Below are 22,167 nucleotides of genomic sequence, written 5' to 3'. Positions count from 1 at the left end.
ATAAATCTTGATTTGCCTTTGTATGCAGGATGCTAATCATAGATGCTACAGCCACAGCCTCGGTGGCTACTGCTCAGTGACTGAAAAGTCTTCCTATCCTAGATAGACCAAGAAACATTTCAGTGTTGAATAAATCATGCTTATAAAATAGTTCCAAAATGAAAGTCGAACCATGTTTGAGGCACATCTTAAACATCACCTGGGCGACGTTTGATTTTCTAGTAAGATAAGTCTGTGTCTCTATGTTTGCTTTACTGATTAGAATAAAGGTAGATGAACAATTTTCTTTTTCTGGAAAGTTTCTGGATTAAAAATGATGAGGAGAACGACCACATCTGAGCAGTGACACAAATTTGCAACCACACACGTTTAAAATTCATTCTGGTGAACTAATTGGCAATAACCAGATCTATATTATTTATCTGATCAGTTTTTAAGAGACGGTTCTCTACAGTTCAGCCTTTCTCATTGTACGGTGATCAGTTTTGACTGGGGAGATGACGTCAGGGTTTCAACCATGTTCAGACTCTTAAAATGATCATAACATTAAAAATGGACTTGCATCTGTTTTACTTAGTAAAACATGAAAGTAAGAACTGAGCCCAGAAACTCATCAGGAAAGTGTTTAGTCCCGCTGTAACAGTCTCTGTGGTGTGAACGCTAAGTTTAGGGCTTCGGTCAGCACTGGCAAAAGTAACAAACTTTCACTGCATGTACTGCCTATTTAAACCAATGAAGTTTGTATACTTGCTATCTGATTTGATAACATTTATGACAAAGCCACCAAACAAGAGAAACTATAAGTCAAAGCCTACTGTACGCCATTTCAGTGTGAAACTGTAACCAGAAGCTGAAGTCTATCCCACCCTTGGTTTATTTTAGCATAAAAATAGACACAGGAAGGAACAGCTGGTATAGAGGTTACAGCTGTGCCTATAGGTACTGTTAATTACCACATATACACATTTTAAATCTAGCATTTAGCCTAAATCTACTCAATTGTATATTAACAACAATTCTTATTTTTTTCAGCAGTTTGTTCAGCATGAACATTTTGCATTCGATCAGCTGACAGAAATGTTGTTGTTAAATATGTTTAAAATGCACACTGTGTGTAATCCAGCATAGATGAACATGGAATTTAGCAGGAAGACATGATACTGATTGCCATATGTCAGAAAAATTCACCACCCCGCATTCAGAATGTCGAGGAAAGCAGCAGCGCCGAGCCCTCCCTGTATGTGAACCACCGAGTGTCTTTTATGTTGTGTGATGATGCAACAGGGGACGGTAGGCAGGGGAGGGTGATTAGGAATAGAGATGGGCAGAGAGGAAAGGATGGGAAGCGGGAAGAAAGAGATGAAGAAATGAGAGTTTTTGGCGTAAAAGAAAGGGATGAGCTAGTAAAATATAAATAAATAAACAAGAAGAGGAAAGAAGGGGGAGGAGAGGAAAGCAGAGAGGAGCCTGTGCTCAGACACAGCCCTGTGTGTTGCCATGGTGCAGGCTCAGTCAGAGCTGCACAGCAGCTTTGCTGCTCAGCTAGCTAATTACCACAGGCTGCAATGTTGATACGCAGGCGACCAAAGCCTGCTTGTTTTCCAAGACAATTTTTCCCTCAACCACACGGCTGTAGCAGTCAGGATGCAAATCGTTTCTTTATATGCAGAAAAATATGTCTCTGATGCTGATGATGCTGTGACTAAAATGCAGTATAAAAATGTGCAGTTGCTATGTGGTGAATAGCATTATGGAACACAGTAGTGGTCCTCAGCTCTACTGTAAAGCGCTCTTCCAGCCCAGAGCTTCATTGTCCGACTGCCCCTGCTTTCTGAGAGCCAGCGGGTCCCAATCTGCCTGCTTATAAAACCCAATATGGGCCACTGTGGATTAATACTCACCATTAAAATGTGCAATTATGTAATCAGCCAAATCCAAGCCCTGCATATGTTCTCTAGAATATCTCAGCAGGTGGGAATGTGGGAGGGGAGGGGAGGGACAGTGTGATTGACAGGAATGACGCAACATCAGTACATTCTGCCAGAATTTGGGATTTTCAAGAAATTCAGCCCGTCATTCACACCGCATTAACATTTAGTGTCAAACTAGTCGTTCTTTTAGCCTTTCAAAATGAGAAATGAGCTGTGCCTTTCTATGATGATGCAAATGATTTGACCAGCAGTCCAAAGCTCACAGATTTACTGTGCTTACATTTAAGAAGCTGGAGCCAAGAGTTTTTGGGTTAGGTGGACTCATACAAAGCCATCTTGAAAACACCTCCAGGTATTAAGTTTAGGCTAGCAAGAGAAATCTATCTAAATGGATGGTCAGTGTAGAGTGTAGAGTTACCAGTCAAATGTGATTACAAACAATTTGCCCAAAAATAAGGGTTTTTTTTTTTTCCACCTGAGCCAACACAGTCAGCTTCTTTACCTAAACCCACCAGAAGCCCTAAGCAACTGTTATGCTAATTCATATTACACATATACCTAGATTTACAAAACAACTTTAAGTTTTCATTCAGTATAACCCAAAATGAATGAATGAGTGAGTCATCAGGAAAGTGGTTACAGAGGTCAAGTTAGAAAGACTTCTATAGAACCCGAAACCTTTTTGCAGCCACAGCTATCGCCATCTGGTGGCCTTCGAATAGAATGCTGGTTTAAAGCTGGCTTCATCTTACGACCCGAAAGCTACAGCTCCTGTTTATGCAAAGAAACCGAGCACATGCATCAGTGCTACATGGTGATTGGCTTTTTGAGGGGAAGGGAGGGACCATCAACATCTCTGGCATTCCCAAAAGTCTTGTGTGCATTTCTACTCGGAATTCTTTGACCTCATAATATCTCTGATGCATCTGCACTGGCTTGTCCTAGAGGTAAAAATAAAATTAATATATTAAATCTTGCTTGCGTCGTCTGCATTAAAACTGAAGTCGCAAATCAGTGAGTTGTGGTTTCACAGGGGGATTTTCTCAGCAGGGTGTGGTGACATCTTGGGAGGTAGTTTACTCTCATACCTTTATTTGTAAAGAGTCCAACGGGCTTATTCTCTCTATTTATAGTCTTGAAGCTAAGCATGCATCTTCACGTTTGACAGAAAACATGATAAAGATATTTTAATCAATTCCTTTTATTTATTTAATGTCTGCAGCCCATATATTTTGCTATCATATTCCATCTATTAAATCAGTTGTTGTGTTTCAGCAGCCAGCTGGTATACAGTGGGGGGTTTTGTGTCAGAGAAATAAAAGGTTTGCATGTTTTCAGATCAGTGTGTCATCTCTCCAGTCCAGTAATATGGCTGCTCTGCTCTTGGCTGAAACCCATTCTTTAGGGGACAGTGTGTATTGCCTGAACGCAGCCCAAGGTGGGCAGTGAAAAATAGGCAATCTGGACCCTCGACAGGAGGCAGATTGATTTGGCAATCACCAAAGTGCTACAAACGTTTAAAACAATGCCCTGCTTTTATTCCCCTCTGCTGTTTGGCGCTAAATACATCAGCATATGGATAAATGTGCTCATGTATTCATAACTATCAGAGGGAAACTAGAGGCGCAGCTCTTGTATTTGTTGCCTCGCTTGTGTCCTACTTACTGTAATTCTTCATCACTTTCAACACCTACACTTATTGTGAGCCAAAACTCAGGCACGGGTAGTGAATGGAGATTTGTGTGCATGTGGGCGTTCCCAAGTGGAGCTTATAGAAAATCATGAAACCTCAACCATGACAGGAGGATCTCTGCCGCTGTGTTGAGACAGGCCTCGGCTCCTGAGAGATGGGGACGAATGGTTTTTATTGGCCTTTAGGCCAAAGTTAGGCTTGTTATTTTCACTATATTATTTTACAGTAGATCGCTAAGGACTCTGTATTTGCTCTCTATAGTTTTATCACTGTATCATGATTTTGATTTGTGAACGAGCGCTGCCTGAACAGCTGCAGCGGCCATTTGGTCCAAAATATTCTAGCAGATTTGATGAAAGGTAGGACTGCGTGAGCAAAATCGTGTGTAGTCAAAAGCAGGTAAAGGAAATTAAAGAAAGCTAATCTCTTTTCTTGCAATAACATGCACTTAAGGGGTTTAAGGATCGTGTTTGCAATACTGTTAGGACCATGAAGCAGAATCACAGTTGCAATGTTCCCATTTAAAGGAAAAAAAGTCTAAAATTGGATTGGTTTAAATGCAGCTCAGAAGATTGTGGTCTGGGGTTCACTGGAAAGAAGTAAGGAAAGGTGACAAAAGTGAAAACAGAGCATTAAAAAACAGTGTTGTTTGCTACTCGTAGTGTTTATTTATTTTGATGAGGATCGCTTTGATTTTCAGTATGATACTTCTGTGAGATTTCATGTCTTTAGTACATTTGAGATGTCAGGATAGACTTAAGACTGATGAAAATCTTAGTTTCTTAGTATATAAACAGCTGTGTTTTTGGTAAATTTGAAGCTACAACTAGAAACAGCTAATGCAGCTCTATCCATGACTAAAAATCCATCTGCTAACACACTTGAAACTCACAGTTAAAATCATTTTATTGCCACATTAGTTCATACAAAAACCTTCATGTAAAACTATTGCATGTTCACCTGCTGGAGGCTGGTAACTGCTCATCCACCTTCTCTGCCCATCGTCCCATCTCTCTGTTACTGTTACATTTGCTGCCTGATAAAGGCATAACAGACTAAAAATAAATCTTTAAGTAAAACAACTGACCTAAATATTCATATGATATTAGACTTATAAGATCTTATTTAGCTAATTTATTTAGAGCTCATTTCTGGATATTTTCTTAAGTGTTTGCACTCGCATTGTGAAATATCTCACCTCATCCTGCCTGGGTGTTTCCTCCATGGAAGCTTGTTTCCTCCACTGAAAAAAAAAAGTCCACATTTTTAGTTATTTGCTGAAGATGTATCTTAGTAACTTGGCACATGCAAAGTAAACCAAAAATGAAAACTAAGAATATTTCACATCAGAGCAGCTGAGTAGTAAACCCATAAAAGCTTGAAAATGGCAGCACTCAGTTGGTTGTAGCTGTGCGCTGTAGCTAGTCCTGAGCTACAAATCCAAACTGTCGGAGGGAAATAAATTCAGAGGCTTTTTCAGGATAACCAGTCAAAAGCAGAGCGCTAACATGCTACAGTGACCTGCGCAGGCAGGATTATGCTGATGACTATTAGACTCCTGTCACTGTGAAGCCTCACCACAGCACATGTGGTAGTTTCCATTGGAGCTGTTTTTCTGTGACATTGACTCGGTGGTGCTGGTTGTGAGACCAGTGACTAATTTGAATTAGCAGTTTAGTAATTTTCCCAGTACATGTATCTGCTAAAAAATCTGTGATGATTATTGTTTCTAAGTTTTTCATTACCCATCTTTAGCACAGCGGTTGGCTGTTTCCAAGAGCACCTGTAATGCTGTTACCACTTATTAGCAGCAACATCTGAAAAGCAGGGATGACTCAGTCACAGGGCTGACACCGATGCATCATTTGTCGTGCAGCTTTATATGTTGCAGGAATGTATGTATTGTATGGTCTTTAAAAGCAAAGAATAACGACATGGTTAGGATACTGAGTCAGTCAGTTGAATCCGTTTATTGATTGTTTCTAAACTGGACAATCAGGCCCATTTTTTGCAATGTATAAATGAAAAACGAATATTTAATGTATTTAAAAATAATCGTTCTCAACATTTCTGCTGTTAAATGTTCTTGGTTTTTTCTGTTGGTTTATTCTGTACCTTATTATCTGTAGATTGCAAAAAATGTTTCAAGTTTTCTTTATTTATAACGCCCTGAGGGTTTAGATCCTTGATTTAGATAATCACCTGCAGCAACTGCTTTGTTGCTTTGTCATTTTTCCAAAAACACACAGACCACAGCAGTACTGATATTAGAATATAAAGAACGGCTAAAGTCATGATATTATTAAGGCCATTTGTTTGTCTCTGTGCATCTGTGATGGAAAAATAGAGAAATCTACTGTGGTTTTGAGTTTTTTGACTGGTTTTTTTTTATTATGAAAGCATTACAAGCATTCAAGATGCAGTCACAAAACTTCATAGGAGAATGTTTGACATCATAATTAAGGTGGAGTCTTAAAATTAGTGTGGTCTATGGATTTGCTGGTGTCTCGGCTGTGTGGCAGATTGATGAAAAAATTCTCCATAACTCAGTTGCATTAGTTTCCACTACAATCAAAGTCAAAGGTTTGAATCAAAGACATTAGTGGAAACATGTTGCTTTTGAAAAAAGATAATACTGAAATATCACCCACCCCACTTGGAAAAGCACAGGTCTGTCTAACTACACTGTAATAACATTAATAGAAGTTCAGCTGTATTCAAGTGTGCCAGTAAGCCATGACATTGTCACCGTGAGCCAGCGTGAGCAATGTCAGCCACTATTAATGTTATTATTTACAACCTGCTCTTTTCCCACTTTGTCGTGTCAGAATCCACGCTTGCTACATGCCAGATGTACTGTCACAAGCACACAGAGCGAGGTGCAGTCAAGTTCAAACCCGATCAGTTGTAGAAAGCCTTCTTGAGCAACATTGTTATGAATATTCGTTACACTCAGTACTTCTACCTAGTGGCTGCTACTTGTGAAGGTCAAACTAGCCAGCTCTCATTTGAAGCTGCTCAGCATGGCAGAGAGGTAAGCCAGAGCATGCTTTTGTAATATTACATAAAGATGAGGAGGGAGTGCTGCTGACAGCTGTGACGGGCTATTAATTATAGTTTCATAGATGTGTGTCCATCCTTCATAGGTGTGTGTTGGGAGGGTTTGGAAGCAGGGGGGGGCAACATAGTCAAAATGCTCAATCATAGCCATCAAATCAGAAAACTTTGAGCTTTAATTGGTCTGTTTTATGTGCGAACTAATTAATTTCCCTATTGAAATGAATGGCTGGATTCAGCTACCGTTGTAAAGGGATAGCTGGAACAGTTGACCTTTACCGCTGTGGGATTTTCTTTATTACATCTCGTTATTCCGCCTTTGTCCCTGACATTGAGTTTTGACAGCATCTGCAAGTAAAACATCTCTCGCTGTCATCTGTTCAGCCTTCTCAGATGCTTCTTCTCTCACCTGGCTTCTCGCCCTCCCTCTTCCCGCTTGCACAGGGGATACAGCGTGAATGAGATGTTGGGCGCATGGTAATTGAGCAGGTATTGATTAGACTGCAGCGTGGCCTACGAGAAGCCAATAAGAGCCGAAGGATCAGAGCAGCAGCACCAACTGCATCTCTCATTCTGCTAGAAAACAAACGCAGCACAGCTAGAGGCATCTACTTTTTTAGATAACGTAAGCACGTCACAGCATACCTTGTTCTCCTATCTGCTATTAGCGCTGACTTCAGGCCTGGGAAGAGCTTCCTTCAGCATCGGCTGAAGCATTTAAATGACTGGGCGCATCGTCTGAGCAGGGCTGACTGTCATATTTCACCACTGGAGACTGAGCTCTCATGTCAGCGTGCCTTGGTGAGAGCAGAACTGATATGGAAATGTTTGCTAAGGAGGAAAGGGTTATTGCCCTGTCAGCATGCTGTCACCGTGCACATGCTGAAGCCTCTCCGTCTTTTTCCCCCCTCTACCTATGACGAAGATGAGGGTTTAAAAGCACAGAATGTAATGCTGACAGTCAAACCTTCCTAAGGTTTTGGATTATTTTGAACAGAGGCAGCTGCCTGCGTATATGTTATGCAAGCTTCACCAACACATTTAAAATTAGATTTGTTGATATTTGTTATGTTTTTTTGCCATTTGTTTACCACAGTAGTAATTATATGTTAAAGAGAGGCTATGTGCAAACCTGTTTAGACTCATTTTGCTGCTCGTATTGGAGTGGCTTATTTGTACTATTCAGGCTTGTACAGTAGATATGACTATCCCTCAGTAGCCTTTTAACTTATCTTAGGAAGTAATAAAAAGTAAAAAGCTGTAAAAACTGTAAAGAAAATCACCTATAAAACAGTAAATTGTTAATTTTAGACAAGTTTGTGCTAGTCAAGCAGTTAATGCTGTACTGATAAACATATTTGTTGCAATATTATTGTGTTTTCAATTATCTCATCTAACCCTGTACAAGGAACCTTTCCCTTTCAGTACTCGCCTGCCTGCGTGCTATTAAACGTATGCATAGTCAGAATAAAAAGAATATTCCTTCTAATGGATTTGTGCCTTAAATGGTGAGGGTTCACATCTTTATAGACATGTAAATTATAAGCTGTGGTATTCACTTAAATCGGTGTGTGGGCTCTGCGGTGTGTATGTGCTTGTGTGTGTGTAGAAAAGGCAGTCAGGCACATCCAGCCTATGGCCGGGCATGTGTGAGCACAGAGCCACATAAACTGCAGTGAGGTAACAGCGAGAGCCCTGAGAGGTGGAGCAAGGGGAGGTGGCTAAGCCAATGCTGTGCGAGCGCTGGTTACCATGGGAACACATTGATTATTTAACAATTTGGATGAAGCCTGTGCCCTGCACTTGCCAAGGTTCACTGGGAGTCTGTGTAGCTTTGCTGTCCTGAGGGTCTGCAGCCAAGTTGAGTGCTGTGTGGTGCAGTGCCACCAGAACATGATACACAAGCTCTGTGATGCTGAGAGACAAGAGACAGATGCCACAGTCGCAACTGACAGAAGAGTAAGATGATAGATCGGTGAATAGGAAACCATCATGAACAGATGAACCTCGGGAGCGAGAGAAAGAAAGCACTGTGGCGATCATCGCTCCCGGTGGTCAGTGTGGACTTGTTGGAAGGAGCTCATGCTGGGGAGGCAGTCTGGACTTATTGTCCTCGTGTGCGCATTAGGTCTTTGTGTCCATATCGCAGCTTGTTTGTATGGGTGTCCCTGCAGGATTGTGCTAAAGCTTCAGCCTGAACTTACCACTGTAAATGGACACATGTAAAGAACAGCAACTGTTTGTATAAATGATTAAAGTCTGGAGTTAAAAGTCCTTTGCAGTCGTACTCATACACCTTAATGAGCTTTTGTTGAAACCCGACTCTAATGTGACCACCGTCAAAGTGTCTTTTCTAGATGAGAAAAAGCACTTTTAAATGAAAGGTACAAATGCTCACTGAAAGCTCTGTGATCAGATCAACTGGCTTGCGATGTGATTGGACCCCAGCCAGCTGTGAATGCCATCTGCTGTGGGCACATTATTAAAAAACAATCTGCCCGGGAAGTTAAAAGGTCACCTCACATGACCTCTTACGACTAGCAAGTTCCGCTTTTCGACAAAAATTATTAAAATAAACCAGTCATGCCGTTGTTTCCTTTTTACCTGGAGAATGATGTTTATTAACAAAAAAACACAAAATACACTGCCCATGTGGGAAGAATTGTGATAATTAGAGTGCTTATTGTACCAGGTGTACACGCAGATGCCCGTGGATTGGATGTAATTATCCAAATAATAGCTCGAGACAAAACTCCAATGTGGCTGCCATGTAAATTTCTTCTGCAAAATTCAGACATTGAGTGGATTTTACAGTGTCAAGGAGACTCACTGAGTGTTTGGAGAGGCATAGACATAGAAAGTCAGAATTTTCGCTTCACTTCACTTCACTTCAACTTACATCTCACAGTAGGAAAATCCAGATACTGTAAGACGTCGTTCTTCTAAAGGGGCTATTACAGCACAGGTAGTGCTATATGCTACCTCTGCTATGTATTTTAATCCTCTTTTATGGTCGGATTTCTTTAACCAGCTGTTTTGTTTCCTGTGCGTGAGGTTAGCATAGAGGTGAGAGCAGGTTGTCCACAGGGGGAGGCGGGGCAGTAATCCAGTCCAATCCAAGTTACCTGGGTAAATTGCTAAATGTTAAACAAACTCGGGGTGAGATTATCTTCCATTATTCCTTTTTGTTTGCTTGTTATGCGAGATTCAGATAGAGGGATTACGCAGCAATCCCAGGCCAGGATAATGCTGCTGTATTTTTTACCACTGATAGGTTTATTGTCTTTCAGCCGGAGTTGTAGGTTTGGTGATCCCCTCGGGAAGCATTAGTTTTCTGTGTTACTTACGATAAGCACTGGAGGCATACTGTAACAGGTGTGTTCACATGTGGTCTCAGTAGTGGATTCAGTAGCTTAGTCTGTCAGTCACCAAGGGACAACAGTAGCCAGTGTATTCCCCCGAGGTGCCCCCAGGCTGTGTTTCGTCAACTGCGGTTTCATGGTTTTCATTCACAGTAGACTGCCACTGACATAAAACATGCTTTCACCACCAAAATCTTCTGTTGAGTTGGGGTCTAAGATGAAGGGAAGGGAAAGTTCAAGCCGTTCATGAGAAATGTGCAAACACAAGCACAGACGTGAGCATCTGTTAGTCCATATGCAGATAACAGCGACGGCCCAATTGTGCTGACTGGGAGGGAGGACGAGGAGGAGGAGGGCCACAGCTGTCCAGAGTCATAGCACATCATTACTGAGTGGAGCAGGTTAAAACTACAGCTCCTCTTTGTCTGGAGACCTACCTTCATTACCAGGGAACTTGACACTGAGAAGTGTGAATGAAATTATGCATATCTTGCAAGGCGCTTTTGATCAAAGGATGAACTCTTTTGTCAAGAGTGTGTGTCAAGCCACTGTTTTGTAGACACAGATGTGTTGCAGCCACAAGCAGCTTGATTGAAAACCCTGAATCAGAGGCTTGTTTAATGCTGTTCAAGTAGATTAACATCTTACAGTAAATGTCTTTATTAGCATGATGTACACTCACCTGCCACTTCACTTGGTACACCTGTTCAACTGCTCATCACCACAAATATCTACACCGCAACTATCAACCCATAAACCCAGTGCATTTAGGCATGTAGGTATGGTTAGGACGACCTTTTAAAGTTTAAAGTGATCATCAGAATGAGGGAGAAAGGTGATTTACGTTACTTGAACATGGCATGCTTTTTGGAGCCAGAGCATTTCAGAAACCGCTGATCCACTGGTATTTTTCTCCACAACCATCTCTAAGATTTGCAGAAAACAGTCTGTAAAAAGAGAAAATATCCAGTGAGTAGCAGTTCTCGGGCAATCAACAATACCTTGTTGATCCCAGAGGTCAGAGGAGACTGCTTCGAGGTGTTAGGAAGGCAACAGCAACTAAAATAACCAGTTTTTACAACCAAGAAATGCAGAAGAGCATATCTGAATACACGTCTCATCTTGTAGCAGAAGAAGGCCACAGTCTTAAAGTACTAAGGCAACAAGTCACCAAAAGTGGACTATTTCTGCTGCACTTAATGTGGCAGTTTCAGAATTAGGTTCAGTCAATATAAAAGCGTGGATCCATCGTCCCTTGTATCAACAGTTTAGGTTGTTGGTGGTGGGTATTCTTTGGGCCCCTCAATAACAACTGAGTTATCTAAACACCACAGCCTACCTACGTATTGTTGTGGCCATATCCACCACTTTACAACCACAATTATGCACCAATCTACTGATAACCGCTTTTAGCCATCAGATCTCAGTCCAGTAGATCATCTTTGGGATGTGCTAGAACGGGATATTTATACAATGGCTGTGCAGATAACAAACATGCTGCAAATATGTGATGATATCATGTCTGCAGCACCCTGTTGAATCTATGCCATGATCAGTTAAGGCAGTTTCTGAAGGGAAAAGGGGGTCCAACCCAGTACTAGCAATATGTACCTAATAAAGTGTGAGTGAGTGTATATTCAAGGACTTGACAATAAAATGCGCATCACCCCAGACAGCTGAGGACCTGCTAAGAAATATAGTAGATATATAAACAGTAAGACAAAATAAAAATGTTCATCTTGTTCTACCATTCATCCCGCGTGTGTCCCTTTAATATCCATGCCTTTGTAAATAATTGATGGTAACTGTTCAATAGAGCAAGTAAAAGTGGATTTTTATATCATGAATGTGACAAACTGAAGTTAACTGAAAAAATAATTTATATAGTTTCATTTTATCAAACCAAATCCCAGATTCCTGAATTTCCTTTCCTTATATCTAATTATATATCATGTACATCTGTGTATATGTGCTCATATTGTAGAGCAGTAGAGCAGCATCACTCCAGGTAGTTATAAATTATAAAGTGGAAATGGCACAGTAACACAGTTCAGATTGAAAAGATGTATGATAGGCGATGTGTAATATGTAAGTCTTCAGAATCAGTCAAACTCAGCTGCTTAAACACTGTACACTGTAAGGTGATAGGGTGAGATTGGGAGAGGTTGGCGAGGTTAGTGTTAGGACAGACAGCTAAGGATTTTCTCCTCAGTGCTGGACCTGGAAGTATAAGGCCCTGCATGCACCGCTGTCTGCATCCCCCTCACGCACACAAGTCAATCAAATCAGTAGAAGTAAAGGATGGCCATCGGCTGCTCCAACACAAACCCCCTCCATCAAACTTCACTCTGCATGCCTGAAGTGGGCAAAGAAACACCAGGTGGCACAATAGAGCTGAGCTGGGAGGTTAATTGGACTGTGAAACTTAATCTTGTTTGAGTTTTGCTTTTTAAATGCTGCTTTTGATATTTCCGCTGGGAAGACGTGCTCCCTATTGTACATTTGAGCTTTTTTTAAAAGCCTTAACGGAAACAAAAACAAGAGAATAAACAATTTCCCTAAAAATTATTACCAAGAAATCTAAAATAGCTTTTAGAGTCTGTATTCATTATATTTTGAGCTAATTCAACCCATCATAGTACTCAAGAATTGTTTGACCCTTAACTTTTGACAGTAACCCTGCAACAAGCAGTTACTGACCTCTCTGTCTGTTTTGCTGTTAAACTGTTGCGTCCGGACAACTGAAAAAGGTGAAAAAGTTTATTAAAAAATTGGCATCATGATGCGTTTAAATGAGCTGTTTATTTCAGACCAAGCACCAGTTATTTTCTGTTCACTAAACAAGTGCGACAGACAGATATTTTGCATAAAGAGAGATTAAAAAACTACCTGTTTGCATGTAGAATAACAGACGTGAGAGGAGATTACTGTGTAGAGTTTGTGTAATTCCGTAAACCTTGTAGCGCACCAAGCCAAAATTCATGCATTTTTCTAGACGATGCTCCGTGCTTTCATTATGTGGAAGTAGATGTGGGATAAACGTATTGTGCCAACAGCTGGAACACAAGCTGGTTTGTTTTATGAGGTAACCGCAGGATGTCTGGCTGTGACGGTTAATAAGCAGCAGTCTCACTGCCCCAGTCCTCATTCTCAGTCCTCACACCCCCCTTTCAACCCCTCCCACCCCACCCTCATCTCTCTCCCCAGTCTCACTCCCAAGGAGACTCACTGCCTGTTCCTGTGGCATCCGTTCATTTTGCTCCCAAGCGATAGTGTGTGTACCGCATTACGTCTGCGTGCTGCCAGCCTCACACACTGAGATAATGTGTATCTCTTCATATTCACAGGCCAACCCTCCCCCCATCATTGTCAACGCAGACTCACTAGATGCAGGCCCTTATGTAAGTATCTGTTCTCGTTGTCTGTTACAGTATATATCCCTCTCATTCACACTTCCTGTGTCAGTGCATGAACATGTTTGTATGTTTGTGAGTGTGTGTGGATGAAAAGGCCTCCTCCTGGCAGCAACATGCTGTTTGCCATGTGGACCGACATCCATTTTCCTATTGACTCTGCCCGTTTGTTGGGATTGTGCATTCTGCAGTTGCGCATGTATTCTTACAGCGTTTGCATTTTAAGAAAGAAATGCACCTCTCATTTACAGCATTAAGGAATGTGTGGCGGTTTTCATATATATAGTAAAGCCATATTTTGACACTAATCCCGATTTACTGGGTTTCTCGTATTCAGTCTGATCTTTTTCTCATTTTTGGACATACAATGAAGGATTTTGCCGAAGCATTTGTACACGTCCCATTTTTCTTACGTGTTGGCAAACTACATACTTTGTCTTCAGAGGTGTCACTAACCATGCTGTTCATTTTTTGTGTTTTGTTTTTGGCAGGTTAATGGAAGTGATGGGATGTATAAATATGAAGAGATCATTTTGGAGAGGGTAAGTTTTACACATCGTGGATGCATTTTTTCCCACAGTATCCTCATTCTGATGATTGATGGATTTCTCCCCACTAGGTGGTGGTAAGCAGCTCAGTCTAAATGAATACCAAAGACAAATCTTAATGATTGTTAATTTATATAAAATTTTATGCAAGTGAAGACAGGCGTTTTCTCACTGCATTAGCAACGTCGTAAGTGTGATGTCCTATGTGACCCACATTAACGCCAGCTAGGCATGGCTTTTTACATAATCCTGATACACATGTCATCAGCAGACGCCAGAAATGTAAAGCACCTTCCTGTGCAATTGTTTAGCAGCCACCACTGAACTTGTCAGCGGTGGCTCAGGTTTACTGGCAGAGCTATACTGTACATTTCTGCTCTCATTATTCCACCCACGGTAGATGCAGCATATTTCTTTGCCCCTTCCGCTCTAAGTGGCATTTCTCCATGTAGAAAGCTTAAATAAACTATGCACAGACACACTTTAAAAGGTCTGTGGGTGTGTAACTTTTGGTGGTAAGGCCCAGTGTACTCCTCTTGGCTCCAGAGCAGCACACTGGGAGGCCTCAGCCTCCCTCTGTCCTAATTTGTTGCGACTGTTGCTCATTAATTATAGAAAATAATAAAGCGAAGTCTTTTCTCAGCTGTCTTGTTTGCTGCCTGTCTCTGTGGCCATGGCTGTCAGATGCAGCAGTGTGCCTGGTCCCGCTGGATCAAAATGGGTCCTCTGTCGTTTCAGGGACAGGGACGGCAGGAGGTGGCAGTATCCATCTCCTGCAGAGAGTGAGAAGCATTGTATCAGGCAACCGAAATGATGACTCTGAGCTCATCTTTACCCCAGATTTTTAATGTACTTCATACACAGATATCTCTCTGTGGGTTCATAGAGTACATGCTCCCTCTTCTAATGGCATTTCAATTTGTCACACGTGGGGACGTGCGGTCACACACACGAGCCTCCACAGAAACGGGCATGAGGAAGTGCCTGGAGAAATCTCTGGATCATTTTGCATCTATCACATGATTTAAATACACTAAAAGAGATATATTGCACTAACCTTGAGCTTACTTTGTTTGCTGTTTATCGTATTATGTTGAAAATGTTAATCATAACCTATTTTCAGGGGAACTCTGGTCTGGGCTTCAGCATTGCTGGAGGAATAGACAATCCCCACATTCCTGATGATCCAGGGATCTTCATCACCAAGATCATCCCCGGAGGAGCAGCTGCTATGGATGGGCGGCTGGGGTAAGTTACCGTCTTCCTCCTGCTGCCTCCTATTTCTTCAACTCTTACTAAGCTCCACTACTTCCTCTATACTCTCTCTATTCTAACCTCTCTACTCTCATCTTTAACGCTCACCAACATTGCGTCCCGCCAGGCAGCGCTGAGTGGGAGGCAGAGTTTCTACAGCCCTCTGCCCCCAGGCTCTGTGTGCTTCCTCAGACTTATGATTCACTGGAAGACCAAAGCCTGAAACATGCAGAAATTATGATATGGAAGTTCTTTTTCATGTTCTTTTGAGGTTTCTGATTATACTGGCTTTGCTTGGGTCTCCCTTTTTTATGCAGTCAGTAAACTCCACAGAACTCCATGCACTTTACATGTGACATTTAAACCTTTTCTTTCACAGGGTTAATGACTGCGTGCTGCGTGTGAATGATGTCGATGTGTCTGAGGTGGTTCACAGCCGGGCGGTGGAAGCCTTGAAAGAGGCAGGACCAGTGGTGAGGTTATTGGTTCGACGGAGACAGGCCCCACCTGAGACTATTCTGGAGGTCAACCTGCTGAAAGGGCCCAAAGGTTAGAGTCAGTGTTAACATATTCTTTTTGAAAGTGATTGCAGTGCTGCTTAAAAGGTAATAAATAACATAATCTTACAAATAGGACCTGGAATGAAAGCATGCAGTCTGGGGTGATCCTTTTCTTAAAGCACTGGCTGTCTTTGTTATTCACCTAGGACTGGGATTCAGCATTGCTGGAGGGATTGGGAATCAACATATCCCAGGAGACAACAGCATCTATATTACCAAGATTATAGAAGGTGGAGCTGCTCAAAAAGATGGACGACTGCAAACCGGAGACCGGCTGCTCGCTGTAGGAGCCTGCACCTTCCTCTGACTCACTCGCATATCTGACACTCGAATCCAAATGAATTCATTAGCTATTCATGTGGTTCACTTGCAAGTTAAACAGATATTTAGCATTTTCCTTGCAGTCATTCTATAAAGCTATTTCTATAACCGGACAAGTACAGTGCTATGAAAAAAATTGTCCCTTTTATGATTTTATGATTTTTTTTTTACATATTTGTCATAGTTACCTGTTTTACATAATCAAGATAACTCTAATATTAAACAAAGATAACCAGAGTAAATACAAAATGTCGTTTTTAAGTGATGATTTCATTTTTTAAGGGAAAAAGTAATCCAAACCTACCTGGTCCTGTGGGAAATAGGAATTGCCACCCTCTTGTTAAATCACGAATTAACTGAGTAATCGCATTAATCACATTACTATCCACACCCAGCCCTGATTACTGCCAGACCTCTTAAATCAAGAAACCACTTAAACAGAACCCGAAGACAAAGTAAGCTTTGTTTGTTCAAAAAGCAACAAACGTTGACATCTGTCAGTCTGGAAGGGTTAAAAAGCTATTTTAACGCTCTGGGACTCCAGTGACCCACGGGGAGAGTCATTATCCACAAATGGAGAAAACTTGGTGGTGCAAACTTCTCAGGAGTGCCCGGCCAACCAAGAGCATATCAACGACTCATCCAGGAGGTCACAAACGATCCCAGAACAACATCTAAAAAACTTTAGGCCTCACTTGCCTAAATTAAGGTCAGTGATCATGATTTAGAAATAAGAAAGAGAATGGACAGATATGGCCATAAGGCAAAAGCCACTTCTGACCGAAAAGAAGATAAAGGCTCGTCTCAAATTTGTCAGAAGCATCTTCAGGATTCCCAACATATATTCTGTGGGCTGGCGAGAAAAAAACTGATTTTTTTTTAAAAAAAGGTTTAAGTCCCATTGCATCTGGCATTAAATGAACACAGCATTTTACAAAAAGAACATATCAACAGTCAAATATGATGGCAGTACTGTGATGGTTTGGGGCTGCTTTCCTGCTTCAGGACCTGGACAGCTTGCCATAATTGATGGACCCATGAATTCTGCCCTCTACCAGAAAATCCTGAAGGAGAATGTTTGGCAATCAGTTCATACCCTGAAGCTTAAGCACAGTTGGGTTATGCAACAGGACAATGATCAGTAACATACCAGCAAGTTCACCTCTGAGTGGCTCAATCATAACAAAATGAAGGTTTGCGAGTCCTGACTTAAATCCGATGTAGATCTTTTGACATTACCCTAAACAGGTCGTCCATCCTCGAAAACCCTCCATTGTGGCTGAATTAAAATAATTCTGCAAAGAAGAGTGAGTCAAAACTTCTCCGTGATGTGAACAACTCATTGACAGTTATCACAAACACTCGAATGCAGTTAGGTTTTTTATACTTAACAGATGAAATCAACATTTAAAAACTATAAAAAAATTATCTTTGTCTAATATTAAAACTCGTTTAATTATCAGAAATATGTTTGTGTAACAAATATTTTTTTAAAAAAATAAAGAAATTAGGAAGGTGGAAAATACTTCTTGCATGGCACTAAAATATACTGGGTTGACTGAGTGCTCAGATGTTAGGTACATCACATTATTTACTTAGGTGTCACATCCTGTGACTTTAAGCTAAATGTGACAACATTATTAGCACTTAGAATAATTTATAAGAAAAATAACACAGTCACGAATTGGGGCAATAAAGCAGCCCCTCAGCTGGGCATGAGAGAGAAATATTTGATAAAGGCAGATATTTTTCAAAAAAAACTATCGTTAATCAGCATTCATGAGTAAAAGTCCAAGTAATTATCGCTGCACTCATCACTGAGCTGTCATTAATCATTATTTAAATACAAACACAATATATTTTACGAAATTCTCTAACACCTTTGTAACATTCATGACCTTTTTTTGTCAGATTGGACAAGTGATTAGGCTTCTGTAGCCTAGCTTCTGTCTTTTTATTTAATACTACTACTACTAACATTAATAATAAGAAGAAGTTTTTCACAAAATAAAAAGGAAAAGAATGGTTTGACAAACACAAGAAGCAGGATACTGAGGTATAAGACGTGGTGTTACTCATAGTAAACAAAGCTGAATGAAATTAAAGCAAGGTTGAGACAACAACAAGAAAATTTAGATCATATTTACAAAGAAAATGAAATTGAAAAACAAGATTTTAAAAAGACATCAGATAAAGTCTATAGACATTCAGAAGTCCCACATTCTACAAACCTCTTCTCCTCAGGAAGGTTGTTCCGAATCAGAGGGGCCCTGATGGGAAACCCAAAGTCACCTTTAGATTTAAACCTCGACTTTGAAACAGCCAGAAGGGCCCCACCTGAGGATCTAAAGCTGCAACATTTCTGCAGCGTAGCTAGGGGTGAGACCTAGATGTGGTTTAAAACTGAAAAGTAAAATCTTAAAATCACTTTTAAAACATAGGATTTGGGGTGACGTCTGCTTAAACAAGCTGTGCTGCTGCATTTTGAAGAAGTTGCAGGCAAGGCAGAAAATTGGCCTTTGAAAGAAATGCACACAAAAGAAAAATGTCAACTCAAAGACATCAGTAGTTAAAATGCAGATCTGGTGGCACTGTGGCATGCTGCTACAGATCATAGACTGATCAAGAAACATGGCATTATTTCCTGTTCTCTATTGCATTATTGCAAGTGAGCACATTGGTTTAATGTTACCAAACTGCTGGAATAACTTTTGACTGGCAGCATATTTCCTGGGACCTGAATCTTAAAAGAGAAACAGTAAAGAGAGATACAGAGCATCCTTCAAACCTCTACCTACTGCTTTTGACCTCTGTTATCACTGCACGGCACACCAACCTTTCACTTTGCTGTTGAAATGTACTGAAATCTCATAATACCTTCAAGCTATGATTCATTATTGTGTTGGCTGGTGTGATGACTGCTGTGATGCGTGATGTTGTCACAGTGCAGCAGGAGACACAAGGCTTTCAGGTGTTGATACAAAGATTTTTTTTTTTTCCCCCTCTTCTGATTTCTGGACTATCGTCGCATTCAGGTGAACAACATCGTGCTACAGGATGTGCGTCATGAGGAGGCAGTAGCTGCGCTGAAGAACACCTCCGATATGGTTTACCTCAAGGTGGCCAAGCCGGGACCTGTGCATTTGAACGACATGTATGCCCCACCAGACTACTCCAGCAGTACGTATCTACCTCTTCCTGTTCTTGTAGTCGTACTATAAGTGCAAATTTGCTAATCAATAATCAGCAAGCTCCAAAATTAGAGATGTAAGGTAAAGAGTAATTTTTTTTATATGATTTTTTTTTTTTAAAGTTTCATCTTTACCAGCGATGTTTTCTGAATTTTTCTGTTGGTTCACTGTTCTCTCCCCAAAACTGCTATGCCCAGACACCCACATAGTGTATGTAGTGAACGCTCGTGCACACAAACACACACGCACACAGACACACAATCCTTCCCACAGCAACAACAAGCACAGTTCTCTGCCTCCCACTGAGTGTGGATGGTTTCTCACATCCCACCTGCTCATGAGAGCCCACGATCTTGAGCTGCAGCATCTCAAATTTCCACACAACAGTGATTTAGTATTAGATGGGGCTATCGAAGGTTTTGTAAGTTCCGAATGTTTGAAGTCGTCTGCGTTTAAGTTCACTAACCCTTGAATCTAGATGTGGTTCCGGATTTGCAAGTGAAGTAGTTCACTTGCTTTATCACGCTCGGCTAACGCTAAAAATGTAAATTCAGAAAAAGAGGCTTGTTCATGTGTGTGATCTGTCTGCTATGTGCATGCACAAGGAAACAGGTTTTTAGAAAAATGCGGCACATGCCTTCACATATTAGTCAGTGGTAGTTCCCCATTTTGCAACAGACATATAGCAGAAACAATAGATTACATTGTTCGCATAAAAAAGCGAGCCAGCTTATAAAAAATGTCCCAGTGGTACTTTAAAGGAAAACCTGGGTCCTATTTTTGTGGTTTTGGCCACTATTTCTACTCCTAATAATATCATCGTTCTCACCAAGTTAATTGCTAAGCTTTGGGAATGCAGGAAAGAAGTTAATAAGAAGTTAGATGTGGTCAGAAATACAAGCAGTCAGATGATCAGACAAGTTATAAAGAAACAGAGAAGTTAGAAAAACTTGTTTGGAGGCGTATATAATTCAAACTGTCTTATATCGATAATCTGTACTCCAGAGAGATGGATATAAAGAGTTATGTAGAGAGGGATTATTCCCTTTTTCATGGGTCCCCTAATCTGTGGTTGTACTGTACATTCCCAGAAGGTAAATCAATTATGATTTTTCCTCATACATATAGAAAGAGGACATCTTAATTATGGTCATTTTAAACACACAACTCTGGCTATGGGTTGAGCAGCATCACTAACCTACCTTTTTGACCTTATGTTTGCAAGGGACAGCCAATCAGAAGAAAGCTGGCTTTATGAGAAGCTCTTTTTAGACCATGGGTGAAGTGATTGGCTCCAGTAAAAGATACTTAACAAAGGGATTATTTTGAGCTGTGAATCATGCAAAGCCAGTCTAGTAAGAGTCCAGTAATAAATATATGGAGCTAAAAAAAACAAGATAACAGTAAGTATTCTAATCTGCTCATGGATTCTTTTTTTCCCAGTTTATTTCATTGTGTTCCCACTTTGGTTCACACAGAGACACAAAAATCATATTTATATTTGGGTGAATATTATCATTATAAAGCAGTGTCTTGGTGTGGTAATGAAGCTGTCGTTTAGGAGCCGGTAATATCTGATTAACCAGCTTTATGCAGTTATGTTTTGTGCAGTTCTCCTGTTGCACAGGTGTTGTAATCATTCTTTCTTTCCCCCTACTGGCCTGGCCCTCCCTCCAGCCTTCCCCACCATGGTGGACAACCACGTCAGCCACAACTACATGGGGGGAATGGAACCCAAGCCAGTGTACCCGCCACCCCAAGTCACCCCGTCCAGGTACTCGCCCGTTCCCCGCCACATGATGGGGGAGGAAGACTTCACGAGGTACGTTAAAGACCGGCTTCTTCCATGAATGATCCTCCTCCATAACCTGACATTCATAAGGCTGTATAAGCGTAGCTTTGGCTAAGTCTTAGCACAGGTTGTTGGTGGAGATCAGCTGTTGGCTTTTTTTGGTATTGGCTGGTGTAGTTGTATTAAAGAAACACGGTTATAAATTAAGTAACTATTTTAATTTAACATGGATCGTATTTTGTTCCCAGTAGCCTCTATTTTGTTGCTTTTGTACAAGCGTTGTTGTGGTGGCTTCAAGGATACACCTGTTTACAGTAGCTTATAGTGTTTGATTAACAAAAGAATCTGCTTAGCTTGCAGTTTTCATCTCATCGAGGCCCCGATGGTGCATACTACTTAATAGCTGGACAGTGTGTGGCAGCTGTGTGCTGAGAGAAGTCTTTTGTCACATCTTATACTTGTTACGAGCGTGTGTTACCCTTTGACCTCCTATCCAAGTACTGGATCAGAAGTAGCATTCATAGAGGGTTGATTGGAGTGTCCCATGAGGCTTTGAGTCAGCTTAACCCACAGCTCTAGGGAAGAGGCTATATTCCCTCTGTGTGTGTGTGTGTGTGTGTGTGTGTGTGTGTGTGTGTGTGTGTGTGTGTGTCTGTGTGATTGCATGCGGGTGTCTATGTGTGCTGTCTTACTGGCCGAGTGTTACGTCGCCTTGTAATGTCCTTGTACAAGCTGTCTACATGACTTGTATGTGCATTTTGTCGCATCTTTGTTGGTATGTGTGCTTTATTTGTGTCCTACACTTGTCCCGTTCACTGTGATTCCTGTACCCCACAGCAGGGCTGAACCTATTTACAGTGTCATCCACAAACCTGGGGACAGCAAGGTGCCCCAGGCCCTCTACAGAGGCTTCTGTCCTTCCCCTGCTCCCTTGTGCCAAGGTCCACTCCCCTTCTCTGGCAGGTACTAACCTAGTCCATCATACCTTGCTTAGCTAACCCTCCTCTCTGTAGCTCGGCACTTAGAAAAATGCCAGGGCATATAA

The 22,167-nt window shown here is 41.2% G+C and overlaps 1 protein-coding gene across 13 annotated transcripts in view; it reads left to right on the top strand.

The window, feature by feature from the left end:
* Positions 1 to 22,167, top strand: part of dlg3 (discs, large homolog 3 (Drosophila)) — an 80,239-nt gene that overhangs the window by 35,419 nt on the left and 22,653 nt on the right. For 6 of the 13 annotated variants that reach the window (XM_085432413.1, XM_085432344.1, XM_085432331.1 and 3 more), the window contains 7 exons: positions 13,391 to 13,444; positions 13,948 to 13,998; positions 15,128 to 15,252; positions 15,638 to 15,807; positions 15,965 to 16,101; positions 19,175 to 19,320; positions 20,991 to 21,152. In XM_085432413.1, coding sequence (XP_085288539.1) covers positions 13,391 to 13,444; positions 13,948 to 13,998; positions 15,128 to 15,252; positions 15,638 to 15,807; positions 15,965 to 16,101; positions 19,175 to 19,320; positions 20,991 to 21,152 — 845 coding nt within the window. The remainder of the gene's footprint in view (positions 1 to 13,390; positions 13,445 to 13,947; positions 13,999 to 15,127; positions 15,253 to 15,637; positions 15,808 to 15,964; positions 16,102 to 19,174; positions 19,321 to 20,990; positions 21,153 to 22,167) is intronic. The other 7 variants (XM_085432361.1, XM_085432338.1, XM_085432406.1 and 4 more) reach the window with 3 other exon arrangements.

This window comes from Copadichromis virginalis, linkage group LG2 (assembly GCF_057382275.1).
Source record: "Copadichromis virginalis isolate Kocher_CV1m ecotype Utaka linkage group LG2, C_Virginalis_male_GT1.1, whole genome shotgun sequence".
Classification (NCBI taxonomy): Eukaryota; Metazoa; Chordata; class Actinopteri; order Cichliformes; family Cichlidae; genus Copadichromis; species Copadichromis virginalis.
This window is presented reverse-complemented; position numbering and strand designations above follow the sequence as displayed.